The 27,522-nt window shown below is 40.7% G+C and overlaps 2 protein-coding genes across 5 annotated transcripts; one reads left to right on the forward strand and one right to left on the reverse strand.

The window, feature by feature from the left end:
• Positions 1-1,258: 1,258 nt before the first annotated feature.
• On the reverse strand, positions 1,259-3,472 carry LOC124479327 (tryptase-like). Its single transcript, XM_047038045.1, has 5 exons — positions 3,369-3,472; positions 3,061-3,235; positions 2,474-2,748; positions 1,827-1,960; positions 1,259-1,600 (listed from the first exon to the last, which is right to left on the reverse strand). The coding sequence occupies exons 1-5, from the start codon at positions 3,418-3,420 to the stop codon at positions 1,445-1,447; spliced, it is 792 nt and encodes a 263-aa protein (XP_046894001.1). The 5' UTR covers positions 3,421-3,472; the 3' UTR covers positions 1,259-1,444.
• Positions 3,473-19,074: 15,602 nt separating this feature from the next.
• On the forward strand, positions 19,075-26,964 carry cln3 (CLN3 lysosomal/endosomal transmembrane protein, battenin). Of its 4 annotated transcripts, none has more exons than XM_047037989.1 (15): positions 19,075-19,455; positions 19,631-19,667; positions 20,029-20,125; positions 20,257-20,340; positions 20,455-20,534; positions 21,024-21,109; positions 21,995-22,067; positions 22,521-22,664; positions 22,806-22,960; positions 23,156-23,205; positions 23,649-23,717; positions 24,051-24,106; positions 24,349-24,442; positions 24,589-24,729; positions 25,395-26,964. In XM_047037989.1, the coding sequence occupies exons 1-15, from the start codon at positions 19,401-19,403 to the stop codon at positions 25,512-25,514; spliced, it is 1,341 nt and encodes a 446-aa protein (XP_046893945.1). In that variant the 5' UTR covers positions 19,075-19,400; the 3' UTR covers positions 25,515-26,964. The 4 variants fall into 4 exon arrangements, with proteins under 4 accessions (XP_046893945.1, XP_046893943.1, XP_046893946.1 ...); XM_047037987.1 differs by having other exon boundaries at positions 19,077-19,455; positions 23,153-23,205; XM_047037990.1 differs by having other exon boundaries at positions 19,078-19,455; positions 25,398-26,964.
• The last annotated feature ends 558 nt before the right edge of the window (positions 26,965-27,522 follow it).

A 27,522-nucleotide genomic window follows, 5' to 3' on the forward strand; every position in this document is an offset into this window, starting at 1 on the left:
GGACCATATTCACACAGGATTGCCCAATTTCTTTGTTTTGATGCAAGTGTTTCAACTATGTGAGGCTGCCAGAAAGCCTGTAACCATTACCTCTTGTACTAACGGAAATTAAAAGAGAACCCTGTTTCATTTTACACTTCACTCTTAGTATTTTAAAGTGTAAATGAGCAGCAACAAATGTATGCATTCAGGTAGGCCTATGCATAATTATTTTAAATAAATAGAAATATTTGTTGTAATTTTTTATAAAAATGTACCCATCTGCAACGGACGCAAGCACACCTCACAATTTCCACAGAAATTGTACCTTTTCTAGTTCCATATAGTGGACGTGTCGTTAAATCATCATTACCTGCTGGACTTGTCATCTGTAATGCAGAAATGTGTGCCAAGGACTAGAGTTTATTAGAAAATAAACATGCAAACCTTGGAAACATCTGTAAGTCATCACCTGTGTGCTATTGTTGCTTGTGGAGTCTTTGGTTGAATGGAACACATTAAATAAAAGAAATGGGGTGTAATAGAATTGCGACTGAGGTGAAACTCAAATTGGTTTCTTCTGCTGTGAAAGCCAGCATTAAAGTGCATTCAGTTTACTAATAGTCTCAATCAGAAAAAAATACAAATTCATTTTGACACAATGAAACGATAGTTTTTAGGGTTCTTCACAAACAGTACCTTCTAGTATGCAGGGGCGGAATGGGGGAAAAAAGTGGCCCGGGAGTTACTGACAGACCAGCCCATTCAGTACACGGCAAGTTGCCCACTCAATGCATCGCACGTATCGACCAATCAGTGGCCTACTTGGAAAAATACCCATACACTTAACATTATTTTGGATGATTACAGAGAAATTACATCATATATATATTTTCTTATGTTGAACGTCCGAAGTCCGTAAGAACACATTTCAGAAGACACGTCAAAAAATAGGCACCATGAGTGTGAATATAGATTGCGAGGAGGAGTATAAAAGTCAGTCAGTGATTTAGATGGTCTTAGAGCAAATTATGTGTTCAAGCTGTGTAGAATGTTAAATAGTCGGAGCCGTTGGCAATGTCAGGGGAGGGCTGGTTGGTGATGGAAGTGGGCTGGTATTTTGGAACACCCCAACCCCGTCGGAGCACCGTGGATGCCCCTGGTATCCCCGATGGCCAGTCCGCCCCTGCTAGTATGTACTTGACTTCGCTTCTTGAGAAAACCTGAACATAACTGATGAACTTTTCAGATATTCCACAAAATTGCTCAAGGTACAAAATAAGTTGATGCTTACATTTATTCATGGGTAGTGACAGCACTCAAAGAAAAATTATGTAAATCTTCTTTGCATTTGTGCATCTAAATAGAAACATTGAGCTTTTTTGGACGCCAGCAGAAGGGCAACAGCTACTAATTTGGGGTTAGCAGAGCTAAATAACAGTCTAGTCTAACAGGAAACTTTTGTTTAGAAGTGAATAGTTTCTTTGATGAATTGGGTGTATTTGTCCACTCTTGTATAAACCCCTGGAAAGCCACATTCTGATGGCCCAAAACTCACAATGCCCACCTGGACAAATCCTGCATGCACTGTACCACATACCAGGGGTCCACCAGAATCCCCCTGTGAAGAAAGCAACCAACATAAAGATGCATTTAAAATGTATAACAAATATTTACGTGTGTGTGTTGGGGAGGGGTTCCCTTTAATTTATACAATTAAAGAAACCTTTGAGTTATTCCGGGTCAAATTATGTAACATGGAAATACTCACAACAAAAATACATTGATTGAAACATCTGAAGGCCATAAGCTACTAGATCACCCATTGAGGGGTTTTTATGACTTACTAGACAGGCGAGACGCTTCAAATCACCAGCACACAGCATATCACTAGTGACGCCAGGAAACACCTCCTTACAGGCACTTTGTTTTACAATTGGCACTTTTGCCTGCTGGAGGGGCCGTTTACCATCCAATGGCTCTAGAAGAGATGGAGAAAGGCAGAGTAAAAGAGAAAAAAAAGACATGGCAACATCCTTTAGTGTGTGTGTGTGTATGTGAGAGAGGGAATTTTGTGTGTGGACTACATTTAGTCATTTAGCAGACGCTTTTATCCAGAGCGACTTACAGTAAGTACAGGGACATTCCCCCCGAGGCAAGTAGGGTGAAGTGCCTTGCCCAAGGACACAACGTCATTTGGCACGGCAGGGAATCAATCCAGCAACCTTCTTTTTTACCAGCCCGACTCCCTCACCGCTCAGCCATCTGACTCCCTAGGACCTAGGACTAGTGTCTGAGTATGTGATCAAATTAAGCAATAAGCCCCAAGAGGCCGTGGTTTACGCTGATTTTAGAACAGGTAAGGGGAGAATGTTATGAGGACAACCTTTGAGGTTATGCTGGATTTTACAACGGCATGGAATGCGATATAGCCAATCACAATCAAGGATGAGAACAACCAGTTTTAGAATGCACAATACAACATGGAGCTCACCATTGTTAGCAACATGGCCCCAGCCAGTGATCCAGCACTCAGAATGTTGAGCAAATGTCTCCTGCAAGCCAAGCAAGTGTACAGGAGCCACTGAGGAGGTGAAGGTAACCTTCACAGACAGCTTCACCAGTGCAATGTCATGTAGAAGGACTGAATACTCTTCTTCATAGTCAGGGTGACTGACAGTGTAGGATATACCCAAGTCATACTCTGATGGTCCCTCCAGGCTGAGTAGACCCAGTCGAACAGAGGAACCACCTAGGTTAAGATCTTCACTGTACAACACACACACATTTATGTGAAATTTGTATAACATTATTTCTATAAATAAATGTAGCATGTTAGCATAGGTGCATTGTGTTGATTAAAATGGATGTCTGTGTGTAATATATTAGTTTTGAAATACTAAGAAACATTAATCATCCATGTCAATATAATTTTCTTTTGTGTAATCTTAAAAAAAGCACTTTTAATATAATAATAAACACTGGTAGCAGTTTTAGATTTGCAGATATACAGGACATATGCTCAAACCTGCATGCACGCATGATATAGTCTAGCTCCCCCCTTTGTCATTATAAACGTACTCATCCAGGCAGTGTGCTGCTGTAAGAACCCATTCATCAGAGATAAGAGTGCCACCACAATAATTCTTTCTATCCAGACCATTATAAATGGTCAACTGGGCCATCCATGGCCAGTGGCCAACAGGGGCATCTTCTCCGCCCATGATGGAGCTCTGAGCTCGGTTTCGAAAAAACCCTAAGAATGAATACAGGATGGATACACTATTGGCAATAAAATAAATATGTATATTTTTTTAAATCTCTATTTATTTTATTATTACTACACATAACAGTGTCATGTAAAGATATGTGTGTATATATATATTTACCTGCAGCATCATGGACCAGCAGCGACACAAGCAGAAGTGCCCACAAACTCATAGCTATAACTTGTCTTCCAACCAAACAGTCACCTGTCCAACGGACTGGTGTAGAGTTTTATACACCACAACGAAGATACCATCAGTAGATACACCACACTACACTACACACAGACACACACATACACACACCACTAAACGATACTTTATCTTGAAAAACCATTGGCTTATATCATTGCAGAACAACCAGTCAATGTGCAACTAATGTTTTCAACACCATTACATGAAAGTAATCTAATAATTGATTTAATTTCAATCTGTATGAGAACGCACAAATGAATCTACAACTGACATATCTAACAATGTTGAGTACACATGACAAAAGTAATAATTGACTTATTCATCATACTTGTGCTACTCATATTCAGAGACATCAAAAATTGTATTTTGGTGATTTGGTCCTTTGACGTATGCAGCTCACATACAACACCAATTCCCAAAAAGTTGAGACTTGATTCGCTCCAGAACATATCAATGTTTAAACTGATGAAATGTACCATTTCAAGAAAAAAATACGGTAATTAAAAATTTGATGGCAGCAACGTGTAAGGGAGTCAGATGGCTGAGCGGTTAGGGAATCGGGCTGTTACTCAGAAGGTTACCAGTTTGATTCCGGACAGACACAAACATTTTGTTGTGTCCTTGGGCAAGTTTGGTGTCAATTCAGCAAAGATTTGCTGAGATATGACCTCCTGTTTTGGAGGCTTCGTCGCTGATTTTGATACCAGACAAATGTTTTTGAAAATCGATAAACCGAGTGATAACTTTTGTGAGGCTTGATCTGAAGATTATCTGTGCCACATTTTTGCATATTGCAGTGCCCCCTAGAGGCAAAATGGCACAACCTTTTTTGAATGTCTTTAAAACTGGGTCCCGAGTCCATATACCGAGTTTGGTGGCAATGCAGCAAAGATTTGCTGAGATATTACCTCACTTCCTGTTTTGTCGGCTTCGTCAACGACCTTGGTTGTACCGGACTAATCGTAGCGAAAATGTAAAATCCATCCAATAACTTTTGTGAGGCTTGCTCAGAAGTTCATGTCTGCAAATTCTGGGGAAGATCGGATACAAATTGTTGGAGGAGTAGTAGAAAAAACATTTTCCTTAAAATTCTAAATGGCGGAAAATCTGTATAACTGGAAATGACGCCATGCGTTGAACTTGTGTTGATCCAGGGAATCCAATAATGTCAAATGTTTGAAAATGGAGCATATCGTTCAAAGGTTACGTGTGTAAACACACCTCCAACTTTGACCCGTTAGTGGCGCTAGAGTGTGGAGCCAAATTTCACACCTTTCTACCATATGGTTCTTGGGGCTGCCAGACTCCAATGGAGGAAGAAGATGTATAACTAGAGAGGGTACAATTTCTGAGGAAATTGTGAAGTGTGGTTGCGTTGGTTGCAGCGGGGGCAATTCTTTTTTCATTCTTTTTACACAATATCAAGATTGCATATATTAAAAAGCATACATTTGTTGCTGGTCCTAACCTATATGACTTACGCGTCCCTTAAGTTCTTCCCTTTTAGTGATAAAGGTTACTGGAAGCGATCATTGTAACAATGCAAAATACGACCATTTGGTCACGTCTAGAGCCCTGCCTGGAGATGCCAGCTGTGCTCCGATTTGCTCCTAGATTCAAACCGGTAAATTGTACAACTGAGCTAGCTAACTCCTAGACTACCGCTGTGTGGGAATCGTAGGAGCTAACCAGTCGGGTGTACAAAAACACATGGTGTTGATATCACAGCCTGGAAACATAGCTAGCTACATGTTATCTCCCTGGCCTTTGCCTATGGTGTTTCTGAAGCTGTCTTTCCGTTTTAGGTAGCTAGACTAGCTATCTCTCAAAAGTTAACTAGATGCTAAACTAATGTTCTACTGTAGGTAATTACAAGTGGGTTGGTGACGTTATGACGTTAGTGACTGTGGCTAGCTAGTTAGCCACCGTTAGCTTAACTTTTCTCCACAGAATTTTTTATTAAGATAACATAGGGTGACCAGACGTCCTCTTTTACCCGGACATGTCCTCTTTTTGAGACCTAAAAAATGCGTCCGGCAGGGATTCCAAAATCGTCCGGGATTTTGCCTCGGTGGATATTTGTGTTTCTCTGGGTCTTTGACTAACTAATTATTACGCCCGGCCTTACGAGTTTTGGAAGGGTAGGCTATCTCCCTTACGTTCCACCTTCTTGCGCGAGCTCTGACCGTAGAGAGAATAGTCATTGGTTAACCCCCTTTTCAATGTTGCCAGATGCACGATAATTATCCTCCAAATACGATGATTGTGAGCCTTTGGTATGATACCATTTCCAATCTGGCAACAATGTGAGCACCTTGCCGCCTTTGTTGAATATATGAGGAGGACTGAAAAGTGTCTTAATTTTCTTATGTTAATATGTGACCATAAACAATTTATTATTTAGAATTTTGTATTTTTTATCATTATTGCTTTAATATAAGGATAAGACACAATCACTGAAAGCCACAGACGCACTGGAGTAAATTTTGATAAAATTATGGAACTATTTTGAATAAATTATTCATTTTCAATTTTCACTTTATATTTGTTTTCAGTTCCACATTTACATTTATTCATTTAGCAGACGCTTTTATTTAAAGCGACTTCCAAGAGAGAGCTTTACAAAAGTGCATAGGTCAATGATCATATCACCGAGATATCCACAAACATTGCGGGTAGCCAAACATGCACACAACATACATTGTGAAAAAGCCAAAATAAGTGCCAAAGGGAAGAACCATAAGAGCATGTAGTTAAACAAGTTACAATTAAACAACATGAACCTCAAAAAGGTGCAGGAATGTCCCTGTAGAAAAGCAAGCAAGAGTTTTAAATCAGTTACAGCTAACCAACAAGAGCAACAAGTCTCTAAGTAAGAGTCATTGTGATCCTGGAGGAAACTAACATCAAGTCCAGCAAATCATTCCTAGGTGGCGTTGTATTCCCGGAGCAAGTGAGTCTCAAGCCTTTTCTTGAAGGTGGGGAGACAGTGAGTGTCTCTGATGGAGGTGGGGAGTTGATTCCACCACTGGGGGGCCCGACAGGAGAAGAGCTTGTGTTGGGACCGGGCGGTCTTGAGCGGAGGGACCACCAGACGGTTTTCAGAAGAAGACCGTAGGTGGCGGGTGGGGGTGTAGGGCAGGAGGACTTGATGTAGTCGGGTGCAGTCCCGTTCACCGCTAGGAAGGTCAGTACCAGGGTCTTGAATCCGATATGGGCATATGACATGGGAGCGTCTGGGTAGGTTGAAGACCAGACGGGACGCTGCGTCCTGAATCCTCTGGAGAGGGCGGGTTGCGCAAGCTGGGAGACTGGCGAGCAGCGGGTTGCAGTAGTCCAACTTGGAGAGGACAAGCACTTGGACTAGCAGCTGGGTGGAGTGCTCAGACAGGTATCTCCTGATTTTCCGGATGTTGTAGAAGAAACCTACACGACCGGGAGACCGCAGCAATGTGGGCTGTGAGGGAAAGCTCGTCATCCATGGTCACCCCGAGACTCCTGGCAGAGGATGAGGGGGTCACCGTCGCGGATCCCAGGGTGATTGAGAGATCGTGGGAGATGGAGGGTTTGGCTGGGATGATGAGAAGTTCTGTTTTGGCGAGGTACAGCTGGAGGTGGTGCTTGGTCATCCAGGCGGAAATGTCTGTGAGGCAGGCCTCGATCCTAGCTGAGATCCCCGGATCAGTCGGGGGGAACGACAGGTACAGCTGCGTGTCGTCAGCATAGCAGTGTTAGGAGAAGCCGTGGGAGGTGATGATTGGTATTACTAAGGATAGGCGCGGCCTGCTTCCAAAATAAATAAGAGGTGATTTGGGTGCGACCATAAACCAGTTTATTTAAGATGACAGATGCGTTTCGGCCTAAGACACTGACGATGGCTTAGGCCGAAACGCGTCTGTCATCTTAAATAAACTGGTCAAAAGAGACAACGAGCAAGCTTGAGAGTGCGGTTTTTTCTACTTTAGGTGATGATTGGTCCAACTGAGGTGGTGTACAGAGAGAAGAGGAGTGGTCCAAGGACAGAGCCCTGTGGAACACCAGTGGAGAGCTAACCAGGGTCTGACAGTTTGCCTCCCCAGGAGACCTGGTAGGATCTTCCCGACAGGGAAGATGAGATCCACTGGAGTGCATTGCCAGTGCTGCCCATCTCAGAAAGTCTGGACAGCAGGATCTGGTGGTTAACTGTATCAAACGCTGCAGAAAGGTCCAGCAGAATGATGACGGATGACCTTGAAGCCGCTCTGGCAGACTTGAGGGCAGTGGTGACTGAAAGGAGGACAGTCTGTAGAGTGACCAGTCTTGAAGCCCGATTGGTTGGGGTCAAGCAGGTTGTTCTGAAAGAGAAAGTTTGACAGTTGGCTCGTTCAGCACAGCACGTTCAATTGTTTTTGAAAAGAAAGGTAGCAGTGATACTAGTCTGTAGTTCTGGAGGACAGCTGGGTTAAGGGAGGGCTTTTTGAGTAGAGGGCTAACTCTAGCCTGTTGAAGGCAGAGGGGAAAGTGTCAGAAGTAAGAGAAGAGTTAAAGATCCTGTAAAGTAAATTCCATGTTTTGCTTCTAAGTACATTATATAAGTGTGAAATTAGTTCCTGAAAGCATGTGCAAAGCTCCAAAACTTTGTAGCACTGAAATGTGGAGTTAGACCGAAGAACAGTTTCTCTTCCGTTTCAGATCAGGTTTAAATGGGCGGAGCCAAAAAATGCCCTATCTACGTAATTTCGCCCCATCTACGTCAGATCACTAAATGGATCCTCCTGCTCTACTGTTATTTTAGCTTACATCAGCTAGCTAGCTTCAGGATGTCTCCCACCACCCGCAACTGCATCTGCAACGCCATTTAAGTTCCCTGTTGATAATGAAAGGAAAAATAGGTGGATAGATTGTGTGAAGAGCCACGCTCATGGAAAGCTTCGGATAAACTCCAACAGGGGCCTCTGCGCCACTGACCATTTCACGGTGGACAGTTTTAACATGGACCAGAGACAGACAGGGTTCACCAACACACGGCTTCTCTTGCCGAGCAGGGTGTACCGAGCATCGCCCCCCTGGCCGTTCATCCTCCGGTCGCACCTGGACCATCCACCGCCGCCAGCAGTTCATCACTCAGTTCTGTGTGCTTGTTATAATTATACTAGATAACTTTTCTCAAGACCCCCCGGTCCCAACACAAGCTCTTCTCCTGCCTGGCCCCCCAATGGTGGAACCAGCTCCCCACCTCCATCAGGGACACCGACTGTCTCCCCACCTTCAAGAAAAGGCTCAAGACGCACTTGCTACGGGAGTACAATGGCACTTAGGAATGCTTGGCTGGACCTGATGTTTGTTTCCTCCAGGATCACAATGACTCTTATTGAGTGTCTTGTTGCTCTTGTAGGTTAGTTCTAACAAAGTTAAGTCTTTAGTATATATTTTACTGTTGATTGTTCTTCTACAGGTACAGTCCTGCACTTTTTGTTGTTTCATGTTGTTTTAATTTGTAACTTATAACTGCATGCTCTTATGGGTCTTCCCTTTTGGCACTTGTTTAGTTTTTTCACAATGTATGCTTCATGTTTTGGCTGCTTGCAATGTTTGGGACTACCTCGTTGTTATGATCAGTGACCTATGCTCTTTTGTAAAGCTCTCTCTTGGAAGTCGCTTTGGATAAAAGCGTCTGCTAAATGCATAAATGTAAATGTAATGTAAATGTAAATGTACTTGGTGTAGAATGATGGTATTTTGGTGAAATGGTAGCTAATGTGCTAGAAGTAGTTGGAGAGCTCACTGTCTGCCGTCTCTGCTGTAAATGTTTACTCCTGTGTTACAGCTCAGGGGAATATTTCATTTATATGCATCTGGATGTTTCACTCATTGAACAAATACATTCTAATTCTATACTGTTTTGTTCGGCTTGTCGTAGCGTCCATTATCTGGGTCGTAGGTCGGCTTACTTGAGAGAGGCGGCGCCTTCCAGCGAAGGGCCGAGCTTCAGCTCCTTCGGGCGACACGCCCCCCCAATCTCGAACAGAGAAGACTGCTGATTTTCTTACGATTTCAAGCCCAATTTAACATACTTGTCTGTGTTTTTTTTTCATTCGAATTTGAATGGGTAGTTAATAACACAATATGCTGTGGTGTGGTGAACTTGAAACTCGGTTTTACTTCCACTTTACAGGATCTTTAAGGACATAGAGAAAATACGTTATGATGGAGGGATAGATAGTTTGAAAGAGAGGGGAGGGGACAGGAAGTGGGGTGTTGAGAGAAAATGAGGTTAGAGGTCTCTGCCTCAGACAGGGGAGAGATAGAGTTTAGACATAAACATTTAATGTTTTCAGATTCAAAACTTTTTTTGTTACGGCTTCAAATACATTTTTTGTTTGTTTCAGATCTGTTTTTCAGTTTCAGATCTGTTTTTTTCTGTTTCAGACTTTTGTCCCCGATTATGCATAGGAGGCGTGGCTTCAACTCAGAGGGGCGTGGAATTATGAGTGACAGCCTAACAAAGAGGGCAGAAGACTCTCCTCAGTAATGTTGCCTTCAGGAAATAGTGCACTTGCGCCAGTGTCTTGCCTTGGCGGAGCAGACGCCATGCTGTCTGCCAAGTGAATACTATGGTGCATACATTCAAAGTCGTACGGAAGTGGGGAGAAGTCATTGTTCCTGGTGAACTGCACAATCTGGCACAGTTTATTGCTCTTATAGTGTAATTGGTTAGCCTGGCTCTGCCGTCCTACGTACTTCCACTCAATTTTGATTTTGCTTCTGTACTCCGTCTGGCCATTCGGTACATAAGTCCGATTTTGCAGGTTCATTTTTAACCGGCCAATCAGCGAACAGAGGGAGTGGCTGAGAATGATGACGTTGGAGTCGTGCGCTAGTTTGTGTTGTAGTTCCGTAATGGCGGCGGAGAAAGATGCGAGCGAAGCCGAATATCCAACAGCTAAAGCCAGAGCAAGAACAAGTTTTGCTGAGTTTTGTTGGTAGCCATGATGTTGTGGCCCTTCTCCCCACGGGGTTCAGGAAAAGTTTGATTTTCCAGCTACGGCAGCTAGGTCTGTTACAGTAGTGGTGAAGGAATTGGCTAAGGCGAGCGCTAGCGATTGGTTATGGCAGATCAGAGTGGCTCTGGGCAGATCAAATAGTTTTAAACTTCCACAGAGTACCCGCCTACAAGGAAGTCAACGCTTGTCAATGGAGCGAGGCCAGACTCTCTGTACAAATGAAATGTACGAGAGTCTGGTTAGGACCAGACCAGTAATTGGGACCACGTGTTGTCCAAAACTGTTTTTTAAATGGAACTTTCTCACTGGCATCAGTTTAGTAAAAATCACATGTAGGTCTATATGGTAAATAGAAATCATTCAATCATAGTTCTTGCAGTAACACCATTTCCTGAAGGCAACAAGACTGAGGAGAGTCTTCTGTCTTCTTTGTTAGGCTGTCACTCATAATTCCACGCCCCTCTGAGTTGAAGCCATGCCCCCTCCACAAAATCGGAGCAAAAAAAAAAGTTTGGAATCTGAAAACATGAAATGTGGAACTGAAAACTAATATAAAAGTGGAAAATGTAAATAAAAAATTCATTCCCAAAAATTCCAGAATGTAATCTAAATTATATTCAAACAGAAAGAAAATTGGGTACACTTATTTTTAGTTTGATTACATGGTTTCATTTTTCAAGTTTTAGACCAAAACTTTAGTTTTTCAACTATATATTTTTTTCAAATTAACAAAACTTTTGACCCTGATTTAGCTCCATGAACGGAACGTTAGTGGAACGGCTTGATGCTTAAGTCTAAGTTGAGGTTTACCCAAGTGAGACTTTGGCTGTGTTCGAAATCTTAGATAGGTGTCTTAATCCTTGATCTCTTACTAGACAGGTGTCTAACTAGACCTTTTGAGGGAAGGTATCTCAAAAACCGTTGATTTCGAACAGTCTATTAAGGTAGGATGTACGTCATTGCGCTGCGTGTACTTATCGCACTAGCGCGCTCTGTCAGACGGCAGTCAATTGCATCTTCCTTCAACGTACCGGTACTTTGCAACTTGAGAGAGTTATTGTCACACAAGTTTATTGTCACACTAAGTCCGGTGAATCTGTAGTGTATTTAAACATAAATTAAGCTAAAATTTTAATAAAGTTAGATTCCGTTAAGTTAGTTTGAGGTAAACTTAAGGTAAGTTAAGCTTAGCTTAGGTAAGCTAAGGTAAGCTAAACTAAGGAAAGTCGTTTTTAAGTGAAGTTATTAAGATAAGTTAAGCTTTAGTTAGTTAGTTTAAAAATGAAAGGTTTAAAATATTTTAAAATGGCAAGAATGGCGAACATTGCGATTGTCCATCAGCTTCTGCAGGATTGGATGGAAGAGGAGAGGTGTCGAATGGGACAGGACAGGGGTCAGCGCAGAGCCTATCGCGCAAGGATAGAGATGCTGGCAGCCTACTTCTTTGAGGTAAGTTTTTAAAACATCATTTTGGTAATACGTGATTATAGTAAAATGTCAATTTTCACTGTGTGTGACATAATTCTGCTATAGTATGTAGTTATCGTTGAGTAACAATCACCACGTACAGCATCTAGCTACCGTCAACCTTACCTTCCTGAGGTAAATACAGTACAGTAGAGTGACTAACTGGCACGTAGTCACTCACGATAGCTTCATGCTATCAGTGATTATAGTAAAAGGTTAATTGTCACCGTACAATCATTTACATATCATTAACAGATGTGATATTTACAGTTATATTCATTTATGTGCACTGTCCATGTCATGGATGGATGAATTCATGAATAAATAACATCTTTGATGAACAACTGTTTAACTGTTTAACATTGTTTACATTGTTACATAATTTCAGGGTGGTATGCCAGCCTGAACAGGGCAGTGCCCCATCTCCGGCATTATTTTGCTGGGGAAGACATAGTTCATAGTTCATAGTCATAGTTCTTTGATTTCTGGCTCAGCAGAGCCTCCATAACTGGTCTGCTGCAGCTGCTCAACCAGGAGCGGTGCCATGGATGGGGGCCAACCATAGAGGTCCTGGTCGTGGCGATGCTAAGGGTGATCAGGTCACAATGTATGTCTGGGCAATGATGATGTCCTACCGGTGGATGAGGAGGACCCTGAAGAGCCCGTCGGGGAGAGGACCATGGCCAAACAGCAAGTGGTGGTGCCCTGCGAGACAGCATTGCAGATAAACTGTCCGCACTTCAGTGTCTTCCATCGGGAAACGATCATTGTTGATAAATTGTTATATAGTTCTTTGATTAATAAATTGTTATATAGTTCTTTGATTGATGCATTGTTATATAGTTGTTTGATTAATACATTGTTTCATAGTTCTTTGATTGTAAATTGTAATTACATTAATTAAGTTATAACACCGTTCATGTCGTTGCAGGAACACGGACAGGAGCCTGGAACACCGCACTCACTCCACCCACCCTACTCACTCACACAAAAATGACCAAGGAGGGTGGTCGCTGCCTGAGCCTGGGCCCTCCCGAGGTTTCTTCCTACATGGGAGTTTTCCCTCGTCAATTACCCTTGTGCTTGCTTGGGGAGCTTTCCAATAAAATAAACTTATTTTATTTTAGGTAGATGGCATCAAGTGTGTGTGTGAATACAAACGCTGTAACGCCAGTGTTGTACACTTGTTTGTTATTTGGATAACCGTTATGCTGTTGGTGTTCTGGCGCGCGCGATATCCGCCTTTCTCCTCATTGAAATGACTATGAGTGTGCAACCCTGCAAACCAGGGTGATCAGATGAGAGAATGGCTAAATTCGAGGCAACTTACAGCAACGTGGGCTACGAGCCATTGCGATACATCCGTTGTAAACATTAGCGCATGTTGCCGCCCCTCTCCTCCTCATTAGCATTTAAAGCTACAGACACAAACAGCGCGTTTTGAGGAAAGCCGAGTCGTAGCTCGTAGTGGCTGTAATTATGCACCAAGGCTGAATTTCGGGAAAGATACTTCAGATACAGTAATAGGGAACCACGAAGGCCTATATAAAAGCATCCAAAAACAGGATATCATGTGACCTTCAAAACTGGCAATTTGAGTGAGACATGCGTCCCCGTTTTGACGTTATCAGTCAGATTTGGGTCGCTCACTGGCAGCGTGCACAATGTTGTGTTTCACTCCATTCTACACCAGAAATGTCTGGGAGGACTGCCTATTGTAGATACAAGCCTGCTAGCCAGCATCTCGGATTTCTTTAACCAAACCTATTTCATTCATCATTTGCTTGAGAAAGCAACCTCCGTTAGCCAGGCTAGTTTTGCCCGATCACTTGGTCAGGCTATTTAAAGGTATCGGGGTCAAGTGACTTTAGTGAAACGTAAATGTACTTGTCCAAAGGACAAGTGCCTCAAAAAGTTCATGTCAAGCCCTGCAATCCAGTGGCCAGAGATATATGATGACCTGATCAACACTCCAAGTGTAATAGACCGCGGAGAAGTTCCGTCTTTTGCAACCGACATGCACAGTTGAGCCTGCTTGACAGTCGCGTGACGTTTGGTGGTAATTGGTCTATTAGAGCGGAAGAGAAGGTTTAAGACATTTCGAACGGTCAGAGAATGTCTAATATAGAGACAACTGTCACTCTCGGGAAACTTTCGGGTTCTGAACTGGTTGCAGTTCCACGCTAGTTCCATATGAGGGTGCTAACGAGCGAGTGCAGAATGAATGGAGGTCGATGGAGCTATACCCCCCAAAATCCACTTTTCTCTGGATATAATTTTTTGTTCATTAGAATTCTGAATTCGAAAGGGGAGGCAAAAAGAATACACACCGCTGGCTGTTAGATATTTTTAAAGTCGCCTTTCTGTTCTAAAAAGCCTTTGAAAATGTAATTGACGTCACACACATGGTACACCCAGAGCAACTGCTTTACGGCAAGCTCTGGTCACTTCCTTTTTTCTCTCAAGGCATCGACAACACAGCTGACAGGTTACTCTCTGGCTTCCTAATGTTGTTGCTAATGTTGTTAATGCTCTGACATTCAAGCGGGAGCTCTGGTCTTAGTCAGTCCTTCACTAACCAATCAGCATTCATTAGCAGAATGCTAGCGTGTTATGGGCAACAACGATTCACCCTGTAAGAAATCAAAAGGACATAAGTACTTGTTCATTCAACTTTCAACATATAATCCATTTTGAACATGCAAAAGCTACAATCAAATCTGAGATTTCTCAACGACAATCAGGCGAAAGAGACTAATTTAGCCGTTTAGCTCCATAGACTCCCATTCAACATGCACTCGCTCGCGATCACCCCTAGTGGAACTCTGGTGGAACTGCAACCAAATTCGGTCCAATGGGGCTTAATAGACAAGTTTACGCGCCAAAACTAGGGGGCTGCTGCCATAACTCTACAAATATGCAATTCATTTCCGCCGGAAGTGGTTTGCACAGCGTCTGCCGGTGTAAACACAGCGATTTGTCCATGCTAACTTGGGATCACGGTTCTACTACTTTGACATACTTGTCGTTTGACATTTACTACTGGATAAGTTGCCAACGTTGTGGCATGTGCTTGTGGATAACGTTGTTGCCATACTTTTAGGTACATTTAGAGTAGATTTATAGTTATAAAGCTTTTACCAGTCCATCATTTTGGAGCTTTTAACATGGAGAAAAGGCAATGTCAGAAAATGACATTTAGTCGGTGATTCATTAGAGCATTTGTTGTCTAGCTCTTCAATCTCTCAGCAAAATGTAGGCTAATTATTTGGCCAAAGGATGCCACACGTATCAAACAGAAGTTGTTCAATACATTCGTATCCCGACATTAAAAACATTTATAGTCGGTTGACTGATCGCGTTGTTGTACCCAATCAAAGGAATAAACACACAGGAACATCATGAACATTCAATGGTCTTGCCAGTTATCCTGGCAAAACAGCATAATGTTCTTTATTTATCGCCAGGACACGGTACAAGTAGCCTAGGCATACGTAAAATTGAAAGCTAACGCTAATTTGTTTGTAATTTCTAGGCTATACTTGATGTTACATGTTGATGTTCAGCCTATTCAATTTAACAACTTCAGAAGGACAAGACAGGCAGTACACTGTTATCCTTATTTATGTGGCTTGTCACTGCCTGAAGTGCCTACGTATCTATTCTTCCTATGAACCCGGTTATGACTGCTTTAAACAAGCACCGGTTGGCTACACACCTCATGCCGGGCTTATATAGATGTGTGTATTGGGACTTTGAAAGGTTTGAATTATTATATCAATTTATAATTATTAAATCCACTGCAACAATAGGACAAAGGAACACCAACAAAATGTGAATAGCCTACAAACAATACTGTAGTATCGCCTAACAGTAACAGGCTAGAGGCGATTCTAGAGGCGATTCTAGGTTTTAAAACAGGTCGTAGCACTCTATATAACCACTCGTTCAGGTGCTTTCTCGAGTGTTTGCAACCAACTACTGCACATGTCGTTCCCGAACCAATTTTCTTCATGTCGTAAATGTTTTATCATCTTTGTCACTGCGATATCAATGCTTTGTCGGCACAACGGATCTAGCTAGCAAAACAAACCCAGCCCGCCAGAACGGAAGTGGATTGCATATAGGGGAGCAGTTCAGGAAGTAGAGCGGAAACGGCTCATAAACTTGTCTATAGGGAGTGGCAAGGCTCTCGGTCCGTGTACTTTGCGGCCAATGGATTTTCGTTTTAAAATTAAAAAAACAAAATCGGGAAACGAGCTGAATATACATTTCAATGAAAAAAAAAAATCTGACCCAAAAATTCAAGACTCGGAAATTCAGGTTGCTCAAATTTGAGGGCCCAAAAAATTGGACCTTAAAAATGTCAGAGCCTATCAATTTTGAGCATAAAATGTATATCTTAAAAAATGTGAGCCTTATGGAACATTAGGTTCATTGTAATCAATAGGAAATCATTGTTTAAACAGGCTGTGATTGGTATGAATTGTGTTTAGTTATGCATTGTGTTTGTGAATGATGTTATAATTTAGATGTCTGGTAACCTTTTTGAATATAAAGCTTTCTTCAAAAAATATAATTTAAACTGTACTTATAGATAATACAACAAGATCTGTAAAGCAATACCGATAACGCGTCGTTTTTTCGTTTTCCTATTTCTAAATGGTAATCGGGGAACAGCTCGTTTCCCGATTTTGGTTTTCTAATTTTAAAACGAAAATCCATTGGCCGCAAAATACACGGATCGCTCTCGTTAAACAGGCTCTGGAACAGTCCTTGCTCTCTTAATAGACCAATTATCACCCTATGTCACACAAGTGTCAAGCAGGCTCAACTGCGCATGTGGGTTGCAAAAGACGAACTTCTCTCCGTTCTATTACTCTTGGAGTGTCGTTCAGGTCATCATATCTCTGGCCACTGGATTGCAGGTCTTGATATTAACTTTTTGAGGCTCTTGGCCTTTGGACAAATACATTTACGTTCACTTGTCTATGCACAAAAGTCACTTGACCCCGATACCCTTAAATAGCCTGTCCAAGTGATCGGGCAAAACTAGCCTGGCTAACGGAGGTCGCTTTCTCAGGCAAATGACGAATGAAACAGACAGGTTAAAGAAATCCGAGATTCTGGCTATCTTCACCAGACTCGTATCTACATTAGGCAGTCCTCCCTGACGTTTCTGGTGTAGTATGGAGTGAAATACAACATTGTGCACACTGCCAGTGAGCGAGTCTGACTGAGGCTAACGTCAAAACAGTGTAACTGGGATGTAGTCTCACTCAGATTGCCAGTTTAAACAAATCAGAAAAATAATCGGACCAGCTGACTAAAAGCAGAATTCCCATATCTCTTGAAAGCTTCCCTGCTCGACTTTTTGTGGAATGTAGAATTGACTGTAAAAGTGTAAAATTATGAACTTTGTGACATGACGTGAAGACATGGTTGCCGCTCGATTATATGCTGTCTGTACCGGGCGACATTCTCACTCAAATTTCAAGACTTTCGTGACCCAAATCAAAATTCTGATGTGACAGATCATTGGGTAATCGCTTTCTCTCCTAAAGGCATGTCCTCCTCGACGCTTTTGGTCTTTTTAAATCTAACTATTTGTATTATCCGTGTGGTCCTTTTGCCATTTAAAATGCTATCCTTTCCCGGTTTTCTGCAGCCACAGTGCGCGCGCATCCCGATTGTTTACAAACAAATAATTGGTCTATAGGGTCACCTAATAGGAAGGAAGGAGGCATTTTAAGACATTTCGAACAGAGCCTTATTCGTGTTAGCGCGACTTGCGTTAGCGACGTTGATGGAACACCCCCAAGGATTGAGTAAGAGAGTTGAGAACTATGGAGTTAGATTAGTTTCATAATTCAAACAAACAAACGCAACACGATTCAAACAAATTTAACACGATCCAAACAAACGTAACACGATTCATACAAACATAACACGATTCAAACAAACAAACGTAACACGATTCAAACAAACGTAACACGATTCACAAATGTATTTCGTGATTCACAATTGTAACGCGATTCACAAATAAATGACCCTATTACATTCGTTTGCAACCTGACAAACACAAGTTACAAATCCCTGCATTCGTTGGTGTGAATCCTTGCATTCGTTCGTGTGGATTTTTGGAACTTTCCTGACGCGCTTTGATCCACAAATGCATTTTTTCTAAAAGATATCCTCAGCAGCCTATCAGATCGTCTCTTCCAATTTTAGCCAATCATATTAACGTGTCTATGTGGACTTCAACAACCTGCCATAATGACGGACATCGTCTCCTTTAGATAATGAGCAATGTCGTCTGGTAGCATGTAGGTGAAATATTGCTTGTTAATCTTATTAAACCGATGATCATACCTGATTAAATATCGTTGAGAATGGCAGGATTCATGTTTAGTCATTTTCCGTGTTTCCTAGGCTAACGCAGAGCCCGTCTACCCATATTAGACATTCTCCGGTGATTGGCTAAAATTGGAAGAGACGATCTGATAGGCTGCTGAGGATATCTTTTAGAAAAAATGCATTTGTGGATCAAAGCGCGCCAGGAAAGTTCCAAAAATCCACATGAACGAATGCAAGGATTCACACCAACGAATGCAGGGATTTGTAACTTGTGTTTGTCAGGTTGCAAACGAATGTAATAGGGTCATTTATTTGTGAATCGCGTTACAATTGTGAATCACGAAATACATTTGTGAATCGTGTTACGTTTGTTTGAATCGTGTTACGTTTGTTTGTTTGAATCGTGTTATGTTTGTATGGATCGTGTTACGTTTGTTTGGATCGTGTTAAATTTGTTTGAATTGTGTTGCGTTTGTTTGTTTGAATTATGAAACTAATCTAACTTCATAGAGAACCGCCGTCGTACTACCGCTTATAGTGATTGCGATGGTTAGGCTTCGTGTAGCCGGGTGACTGAAAGTAATCCACAGCATGTTCTTGATTCGTAATACAGGCCCCTGGTCACCGTGCATGTCACGTGACTGAAAACTATGAATAGGTATATTAGTAAGAAAAGTTAGAAACACAATAGGTGGCTTGGCAGCTTCGCTGCTTGTGCTTGGCCCTCAAGAACATTGGTGCGGGATGGTTGATGCAAAATATTGCAAATGGCCAAAGAAAAATACATAAAATATATAACGGGTTGGGTAGGACTAAACAGATGCGGAACCACTCTTGTAGGCTTAGTACATTGGTGGATATTTTTCTGCAACACTCACAATGTTTACCAGGAAGGCTGGTCACTTCTAAAACATTTTACAGAAACAAGACACCGCTTTGCAAATAACTAGGCGGCCAATAATCACTGCCTGTTGTTGTTTTTACTCATATGAAGTGTAGCTTGTAATTTAGATGTTCGTTAGCAATGTGATTTTATGGTGTGTTGCTTTCATGCAAAGCACGCTGATTTGAACGGATACAGCCAATTTCCCATCCTAAACTTTAGCCAGTTTGGGTCATTTTTTACTTGATAACTTGACTTGATAGTTCTATCATGGACCAAACTGATAGTGTGAATGCAGACCCAGTTCTTACTGTTGACAGGCAGGGTAAGTTTTGTCATACATGATCACAGCATGTCTAGATGGACTACATTAAAAGTATAGCGTTAACAATTTAGTTCCTGACTCCTGGGCATTGGCATTCCAGCTAACTAGTTAACTGCAAATTTCGACAACAGTTCAGTTAGGTAGCTAGCTAACCATTTGCTGATCCCTCACCCAGGCCGATGCAAGAACTGGCGTAATTGGCTGGGATTTTGGTGAGTAGCAAGCTCCATGTCTAATCCAACCAGTTTTAATATATTGATAAAATGTGCAATGGGGTTGGCGAAGAAGGCTGAAAGGATACTGCTACAATGAATCAAAATATTAGATCAACGTTCAGTGCAGTGAAGCTGAGTGCAGTGAAACTAATAACTAACAGTGAAACTAATAGCATGTAGCTATCAATTATCAGTGTACATTTTTTGGTCATCAGAATGTATTATAAATCAATTTGTAGGAAACTGAAGCAAGGTTGTCATAGATTTAGCTTGGCCCTGCTATTTACTATAGCTACATGGTGCATAATAGCTCCCAGTATTTAAATCATCCAATCTCAACACTTCCTTATCTCTCAAGGTTACTGGGATTGTGCAACAACTTTGCCTATGTGGTGATGCTGAGTGCGGCCCATGACATTCTAAAACAACAAGGGTCTGACAACTCCACAGTGATGGTAATATAAAAAAAAAAACATGTATATATTAACAATAATAAGATGATTTTGTTTAATTTCACAACATTTTGTTTTGTTTAATGTACTGCCATCTCGACTGTATTTCAACATCTCTCTAACTTCCCTTCCAGATCCCAGCATCATCTCACTGGCACGTTGAAGGACGGAATGCCAGCAATAGCAGTCGATATGACTGCAACCCTGTTTCTACTGCGGTTAATATACATGCTTCTTGGTTTTTATGAGTAACCATTTCCAACATCAAGTATTCTTACACAGGTGTGTGTGTGTATATTGGTGCATAACTATGTGATCTGTCTCCTTTCCAGGCTGTACTGTTGGCTGACATTCTCCCTACTCTTATCATCAAATTATTTGCTCCATTCCTTATCCACAAATTCCCTTATGGGTGAGGGCTGATCCAACTGTACATCACTTAGTGTTTGCTTACTTTGGTTATTCACAAATCAAGGGTGTGTTCAAAACAGCCATGGTACAGATGTTGTGGCAAGGCCATTAAAAAGCAACACTTGTAAAAATATTGTACACAGTTACAGTGTACTCATTTAGCATACATTTGTATCCATATCAACCTACAATCAGGGATTTCACCTTTTGTTCTGCAGTCAGATGTTCCACCCCTGAACAACACTTATCTTATGTTCTTTGGAAGGCAGAAAGTTTACACTTAAATACATGCAGCAGTTATTTGGGTCCGTTTTTTACACACTTGCTGACAGCAAGTCGCAAGTATGGAAAGACTTGCACAAATTTCTCACACACTCAGTGAACAATTCAGTTTGTGTTTGCAAGGAACCTTTCTTTGGTGAAAATAATTTCAAATTTAAATTTGCAATAGTTAAACAACTTTATGGAGCCTTTATGCTTTTGTCCTCAGTTTTCGAGTGTTGGTGTGTGCTGCCTCAGCGATTGTCAGTTTCCTTCTGGTGTCCTTCTCTTCAACAGTGTGGATGAGTATTCTTGGTAAGGAATACATATTTAGCATCTAATAAGTATTCAGTAAAATTGCAATACTGTGCATGCCTCCATCACATGATCTGTTATCAAATTATACATGATGGCCTATATATTTAGATTCTAACTTAACATCTAGCTAATGCCTTCTTAAACACTGTTTTTTGCTGTCATACAAGAATTTCGGTTTTATCTTGATATATGCTGTTTATGGAGATTTCATAAAGTACTCCACTGGAACAGATGCTATCTCTGCTGTGGTTAGTTACAAGGCTTGCTAATCTTTCTGGTCACAGTGTTTTGATAAAATAGCATGTAAGTATTGAATCTATTGGTGTATGTAGTGACCTCACATGATAATGTAAAACCAAATAATCTAGGCCTGCAAACCTTTCTTGCAACGGTGTTTTGATAAAAGGGATGTAGATATTTTATTTATTTATGAATGTTTACACAAAACATGATCAAATTAAACCAGGTCAGCTGGGGAAAAAATATACTGGGTTTTGTACATTGAGCATAGCAGGATTTCATTCCAACCCATACAGCTTATAATGATTAGTTGATTGATACGACGAATAAGGTATCTAGGGTTGAAGTGAAAACAGTGTACCAGCCATGCAATAACGTATACATACGTTGTCTTTATGCCATTAAAAAATAGATGGAAATGTTGAGTGTAGGATTAAACTGAATTAACAAATTTAATTAGACAATATCAATTTAACCAAAATTACTTTTAGCCAGATTGCACATTTATCAGACCTGTGTTATAGGTTATTCTCTAGTGAACCTCTATATATTATAACCTTTTCTTATCCTGCTATTCGGAATTTGAATAACCTAATTTAACCTGTTTAATGTAAACTTATATTTTTCTCTGTTGCTCTTTAGGAGTCGTCTTTGCCAGTGTGAGCTCTGGACTAGGAGAACTCTCCTTTCTGTCTTTAACTGTGTTCTTTAGCAGGTAATCCATCTCTCTGATCCTTTCTCTCTGCACTAGGATCCACATATGCTCATGTATACTTTGATATCTTCTTGGATTATGTGAATTGTTTCTACTTACTCATATTTGTAGGATGCATGCATTGTATATACTCAAAATATTAAGTCTAAAACCACACTTCTTTTACATTTATGCATTTAGCAGACGCTTTTATCCAAAGCGACTTCCAAGACCTTTAAATGTCTTTGCATGTGACTCCTGCACCTAAAGATGTCTGGAAGAGTTGTGCACTATAGACAATTACCTACAAACATGTTGATGAAGTAATAATTGATTATCATGTGCTAAACTTCTACAGACTAAATTGAGCATATCTCCCTTGCTCATCAATGGTATTTTGGCTCTATTATGGGTGATCTGATGACTGTGTGATCTCTGAGATCTGATGGAATTCTTTCTCTGTCCTTTTCCTAGAGATGTTTTAGGGGGCTGGGGTTCAGGGACTGGAGGGGCAGGTGTGGCTGGAGCTCTGCTGTACTCGGTTTTCACACAGGTTGGCTTGTCACCCAGGGTTACACTGCAGGTAATGCTGGTGGTCCCCGTTGCCATGGTGGTCAGGTGAGAGCTACTTTGATGTTGGTTGACGTGACGCTCTTGCCCCCAAAATATTTTTCCTGTGCCTTGGGGTTGTCAGGTCTCTCAACCTCTGCGCCCGCTTTCCTACCCCTTCTCCATCCCCCTCTCTTGTCTCTATTTTAGTTACTTCTGCCTGTTGGTATTTCCTCCATCCTTCCCACAGTGGCAGTGCAGAGAGGTCGGGCCTGCTCTGTCAGTCAGGGGCAGATGTTCACAGGAGAGACAGCCTCTGATGGAGGACTCCGCTGAGGAAGAGCAACCCCAGAGTACTCCTGAAGGTGTGTTTGTGTATATTTTGGATCGTATTTTTGACAGTTTACTTTATAGTTATAAAATGTATTGAAAAGAACAGACTCACAAGAAATACCAGTATTTGACCAAAGAAAAAGATGGATCTAAATCAATTCCAATCAGATAACTTCCAAACAAATAATACTATTGTTATGTTTTCTCCTCCCTCAATGTTATAGAAGACATGCCCACTGGACCACTGACCTTAACAGAGAAATGTCAATGTATCAAAGTAAGTGTGTAAGGCATAGATTAGTAAACCCGAAGAGAATACATATATTTGTTCAATCGACTTATTAGAATGTCGATTTATAGGTAAAAAAATATATATATATCCTCATCCAAGCTTTTATGATAAGTTGTTTGGGATCAAATTGCATTTTCAGCTGTCCAACTGTTTACATTGCTAATAACTGTTGGGTTATGACATTTAATATTAAAATTAAGTGTATTTCGGGTATAAATCAGATCATTTGAAAAAAATCAGTCAGGTTAGTATTCCATGAGGTATTTTGTTTTGTTTGAAGTTGGCCAGAACAGCAGTTGTCTCGTAACAAATAATATTTGGATATATTTGGATATATTTTATATAGATAACTGTCAAACTGTAACCAAGCAATAGCAGACGCTTCTTTGTCAAGGTGAGTATCCCTTTATGCTTGCTGTTTTTCTCAGGGTCTCCTGGGGTTTGTTCTCCCTCTGGGCCTGGTTTACTTTGCTGAGTATTTCATCAACCAAGGCTTGGTGAGTGGCCCTCTGGCTTCCCCTGGAAGCCTCAGAACTTTCACCCAGTTATCGAATTCATATTACCATCTGTACTATAATGCATGGAATCTATGTCGCTGGGTGTGGATGAAGGGCACAATTTGGTTACAATTTATTTCACGTCATCATCTTTTCGCAACTTTTCAGAGAGGTACTCAATCTATAATTTGTGTGTGTGTGGGTGTCATTGACATATGTCTCACGGGCACTTTACACTAGTCTATATAATTATATATCACTACAGTTGGTTATGACATTGCAATTGGTATGTCGTATTCAGTATGGTCTGAAATATGTTTTATTTTGCTTCAGATGGAGCTCCTGTATTTTCCTAATTTTGTATTTTCACATGCAGAGCAATACCGATGGTCAGTAAAATGATTTTGTCCATGTCTTGCTTCTCTGAAATATCTTTTTAAGTCTGTGTTTGTACATCTGTCTCAAAATCTATTTAAAATCTACAGTGTATTTCATTCCCATTACACTATATGTTTATTGTATGCACCTTCCTGCCAAAGTAAATTCCTTGTCTGTGCAAACTTTCATGGTGAATAAATCCCATTCTGATTCTGATGTGGATTTAAAAAAAAAAATGTTGGTGTGTGTTCAGGTACCAGACCCTTTACCAGGTGGGGGTGCTAATCTCACGTTCCTCTCTCTGCTGTTTGAAGATCAGGAACATTTGGGCTTTATCTCTGCTGCAGGTGAGAAAGGGGATATGGACAGTGATGCAAAATGTTTACAAAACAAACTATGTCAAAAATTAACTATCGCATCCCTATTTTTTCCCCTCTCTCCAATTCTGCCTATGTCCTTCGGCATTCCATGTTGCCTTCTCTGTCTCTCTCAGTGTGTGAATGCTATGCTGCTGGGCCTGGCGGTATACTATGAGTTCCTGCCCAGCGGTTGGTTGGTATTTGGGATTGTCCTTTATGAGGGGCTGCTGGGAGGAGCGGCCTATGTCAATACCTTCTACTTCATCAGCAAGGAGGTCCGTCCGGTGTCCTGTTTGTTAGACTGTTGTGGGTCTTAAGACTTGTCAAGACAAAAATACTTGTATTTTTTCGGGTCTGTCTGGTATGCCTGCTTGTAAATGGTTGTTTGATTTAAAAGCTGTCGCAACTGAAGATTGACCCATGTAGCAAACACACTAGGCACTAGAAAATGTTTATTCCATGTCAATGTGTAATATGTGTAGTATCATTTTACTGATAAAACTAACCCTAAACATGACTAAACATTAGGATATTTAGATGTATACAGTGTTGTGCAAAAGTCATAGGCACAATTACAAAATGTAAGAAAGTGAAGAAAAAATACCTTAAAAAAATGAAATTAAAAAGACTAAACTGCAAAATTGCACTTATGTTGCACAAATACAGAAGACAACATGTTTTATATACAAGACAATATTCCTGTAAGAAATCCAGGGTGCCTAAGACTTCTGCACAGTACTGTGTATAAAATGGTAATTGGTCATTCAACCATCCCAAATTATTCAATTATTCTTCTTCCTGGTAAATTGTTCCAGCAAAAGAATGTTGTTTTGTGAGTACTGTGCATTGTATAGTGCCCATTGTGGTAACATTATTAAGATAGAGCCGTGGGTGTGTGCAACTTGAAATTCTCTTTAACTCTTGTCCCCTTCTCTCCCAGCAGACTGGAGACAGACAGAGGGAATTTGCAATGGCAGCTGCTAGCGTTGGGGACAGTATGGGCATCGCCTTGTCAGCCATGACAGCATTTCCAGTTCACAAATACTTCTGTTCATTATAAGGGAGATTTGGACTGAATTGTCTTTCATACAGTAATGTTAAGTGAAGCTTGACATCTTTGACTACTTAATAGGCCTTCACCAGTGCCTGACTGTCTTATCAACCCACACTGACTTTGACCAGAAGTTGTAACTGACATCCTACTGATTTCTGATTGATTCACACTTAAGAATGATAATAAGTCTAAGATAATCAAATTGTGTTATTTAGCCATGGCCAAAGTTAAATTAAATTGAAATTTTATTTCTTAGATTGTACACAGTGTTGGGTAAGTTACTTCAAAAAAGTAATTAATTACTAATTACTTCATCAATATTGTAGTTAAATTACTTTTGTAATTACTCTGTCTGAAAGGTAATTTAATTACTCAATAAGTAATGTAATGCATTACTTCTTACAATCCCCAAAAACCTTGACTGGATAGACAACAGAAAGGAAAGTCTTTCAATAATTAAATACAAGTCAAACTTGGAACAGTTTAGCATTTTAGCTTTTTAAAACATAGCCTACTAATTACTAATACTTAACATTTTAGTAACACGTGTAACCTTCTTTCATCTTTAGTTACCAAACAGTATGTGCATAACACAAAAGCTTAACTTTAAGTTAAACATGACATCACAGGATTCTACAGTACGCAGCAGTAGCATCTCTTCCTGCAATCTAGTTCGCAATAAGTTTTGCCTGCTTAACAGGTGTTGCTGAGGTGTTATCTGCCGATGCCAAAGTAAATTCCTAGTCTGTGCAAACTTTCATGATGAACATGGATCACTCAAAACTGTTCGTGGATGCTGCCTTGTGAGGTGCTTCAGTAGGTTACTTGTGCTAGCCACAGCCGCATACCGTTTTTTTCTCCCCAGGACATAGCTTGCACTTTACATTAATGTTCTTGTCAACCTGTGACAAAAAGGTAAAGTACTTGGAATATTTCCATCTGGTAAAACAGCTAGAGCTACTTGCTGCAGCCGAGTCCGAAATCTTCCACTTCAAACAGCTAGAGCCCACGCTTATGCAGCAAAAACTCGCGTCTCCCGTGCAACTGCACTACAGCTAACGATTTTAAAGAGGCAGCGTTCACTTTTACCCTAAAACAATACATTTAGATTTTAATTCAATATTGATTTATACAGAACTGTTTGACTAATTTACAGTATGTAACGCAAGTACATTACAAGTAACTGTAATTAATTACCTAAAAATGAACAGTAATCCCTTACTTTACTTTTTCAGTGGATAAGTAATTTAATTACGGTACACCCAACACTGATTGTACACAAACCAATTTTGCACACCCTTCTCAGTGTGAGATAAGACTTTGTCGGTATTGTTCAACATGTTTTGCCTTATTTGTTGTTGTTGTCTTGGGACCAATTCAAACATGTATGTAGTTTGTGAAATGGGAGTGTTTTTTGTTTATTCAAACCAGTAAAGAAAGACAGAGACATATCGTGTTTGCAGGGTCAGTGGATGATTTAAAGACAGTTCTCCATATTGCAATAGACAATCTGAAACACATGGAGTAAATTACAGGGTCCCATGGGCCTTGGAAATCCTTTGTGAAGGTAGGAACATTTTGAAAAAATGAAAGGCCTGAGACACACTTTTATCCAGAGTTAAAATGTTTTAATCCAGAGTTAAAATGTTTTGCAAGTTGTAGTTGCAAAATGCTGATTTTGCAATACTTCAAATTCTAGTCTCCATGTCTATTGATAGGAATATATCTGTAATAACTGTGCAGTGAAGTTGTCACTGTCATGGTATCGGACGAGCAGTCATACTGTATACTCTATACACCTATGAACCATACTAGAAGACTTTATAAGATGAACCAATCAACCAATTGAAACAGCTAAACATTCTATGTTGAGTATTATAATTTTTTATTGATAAGTTATTTCAAGGTCATTGAAATATGAACTGCCAAAGTGACGTATGAATGATGTGTCATTATTTAAATTGATCAAACCTTGATCAACCTTGATCGTCAGTAGAGGACACTGACAACGCCA

This window comes from Hypomesus transpacificus, chromosome 17, assembly GCF_021917145.1.
Source record: "Hypomesus transpacificus isolate Combined female chromosome 17, fHypTra1, whole genome shotgun sequence".
NCBI lineage: Eukaryota > Metazoa > Chordata > Actinopteri > Osmeriformes > Osmeridae > Hypomesus > Hypomesus transpacificus.

Coding starts and splice junctions, on each gene's coding strand:
- LOC124479327 (XM_047038045.1), bottom strand. CDS start 3,420: ATGAGTTTGTGGGCACTTCTGCTTGTGTCGCTGCTGGTCCATGATGCT. Junction 3,236..3,368: donor GCTGGTCCATGATGCTGCAG/GTAAATATATAT, acceptor ATTCATTCTTAG/GGTTTTTTCGAAACCGAGCT. Junction 1,601..1,826: donor TGAAGCGTCTCGCCTGTCTA/GTAAGTCATAAA, acceptor CTTTCTTCACAG/GGGGATTCTGGTGGACCCCT.
- cln3 (XM_047037987.1), top strand. CDS start 19,401: ATGGACCAAACTGATAGTGTGAATGCAGACCCAGTTCTTACTGTTGAC. Junction 19,456..19,630: donor TCTTACTGTTGACAGGCAGG/GTAAGTTTTGTC, acceptor TCCCTCACCCAG/GCCGATGCAAGAACTGGCGT. Junction 24,107..24,348: donor CATGCAGAGCAATACCGATG/GTCAGTAAAATG, acceptor GTGTGTGTTCAG/GTACCAGACCCTTTACCAGG.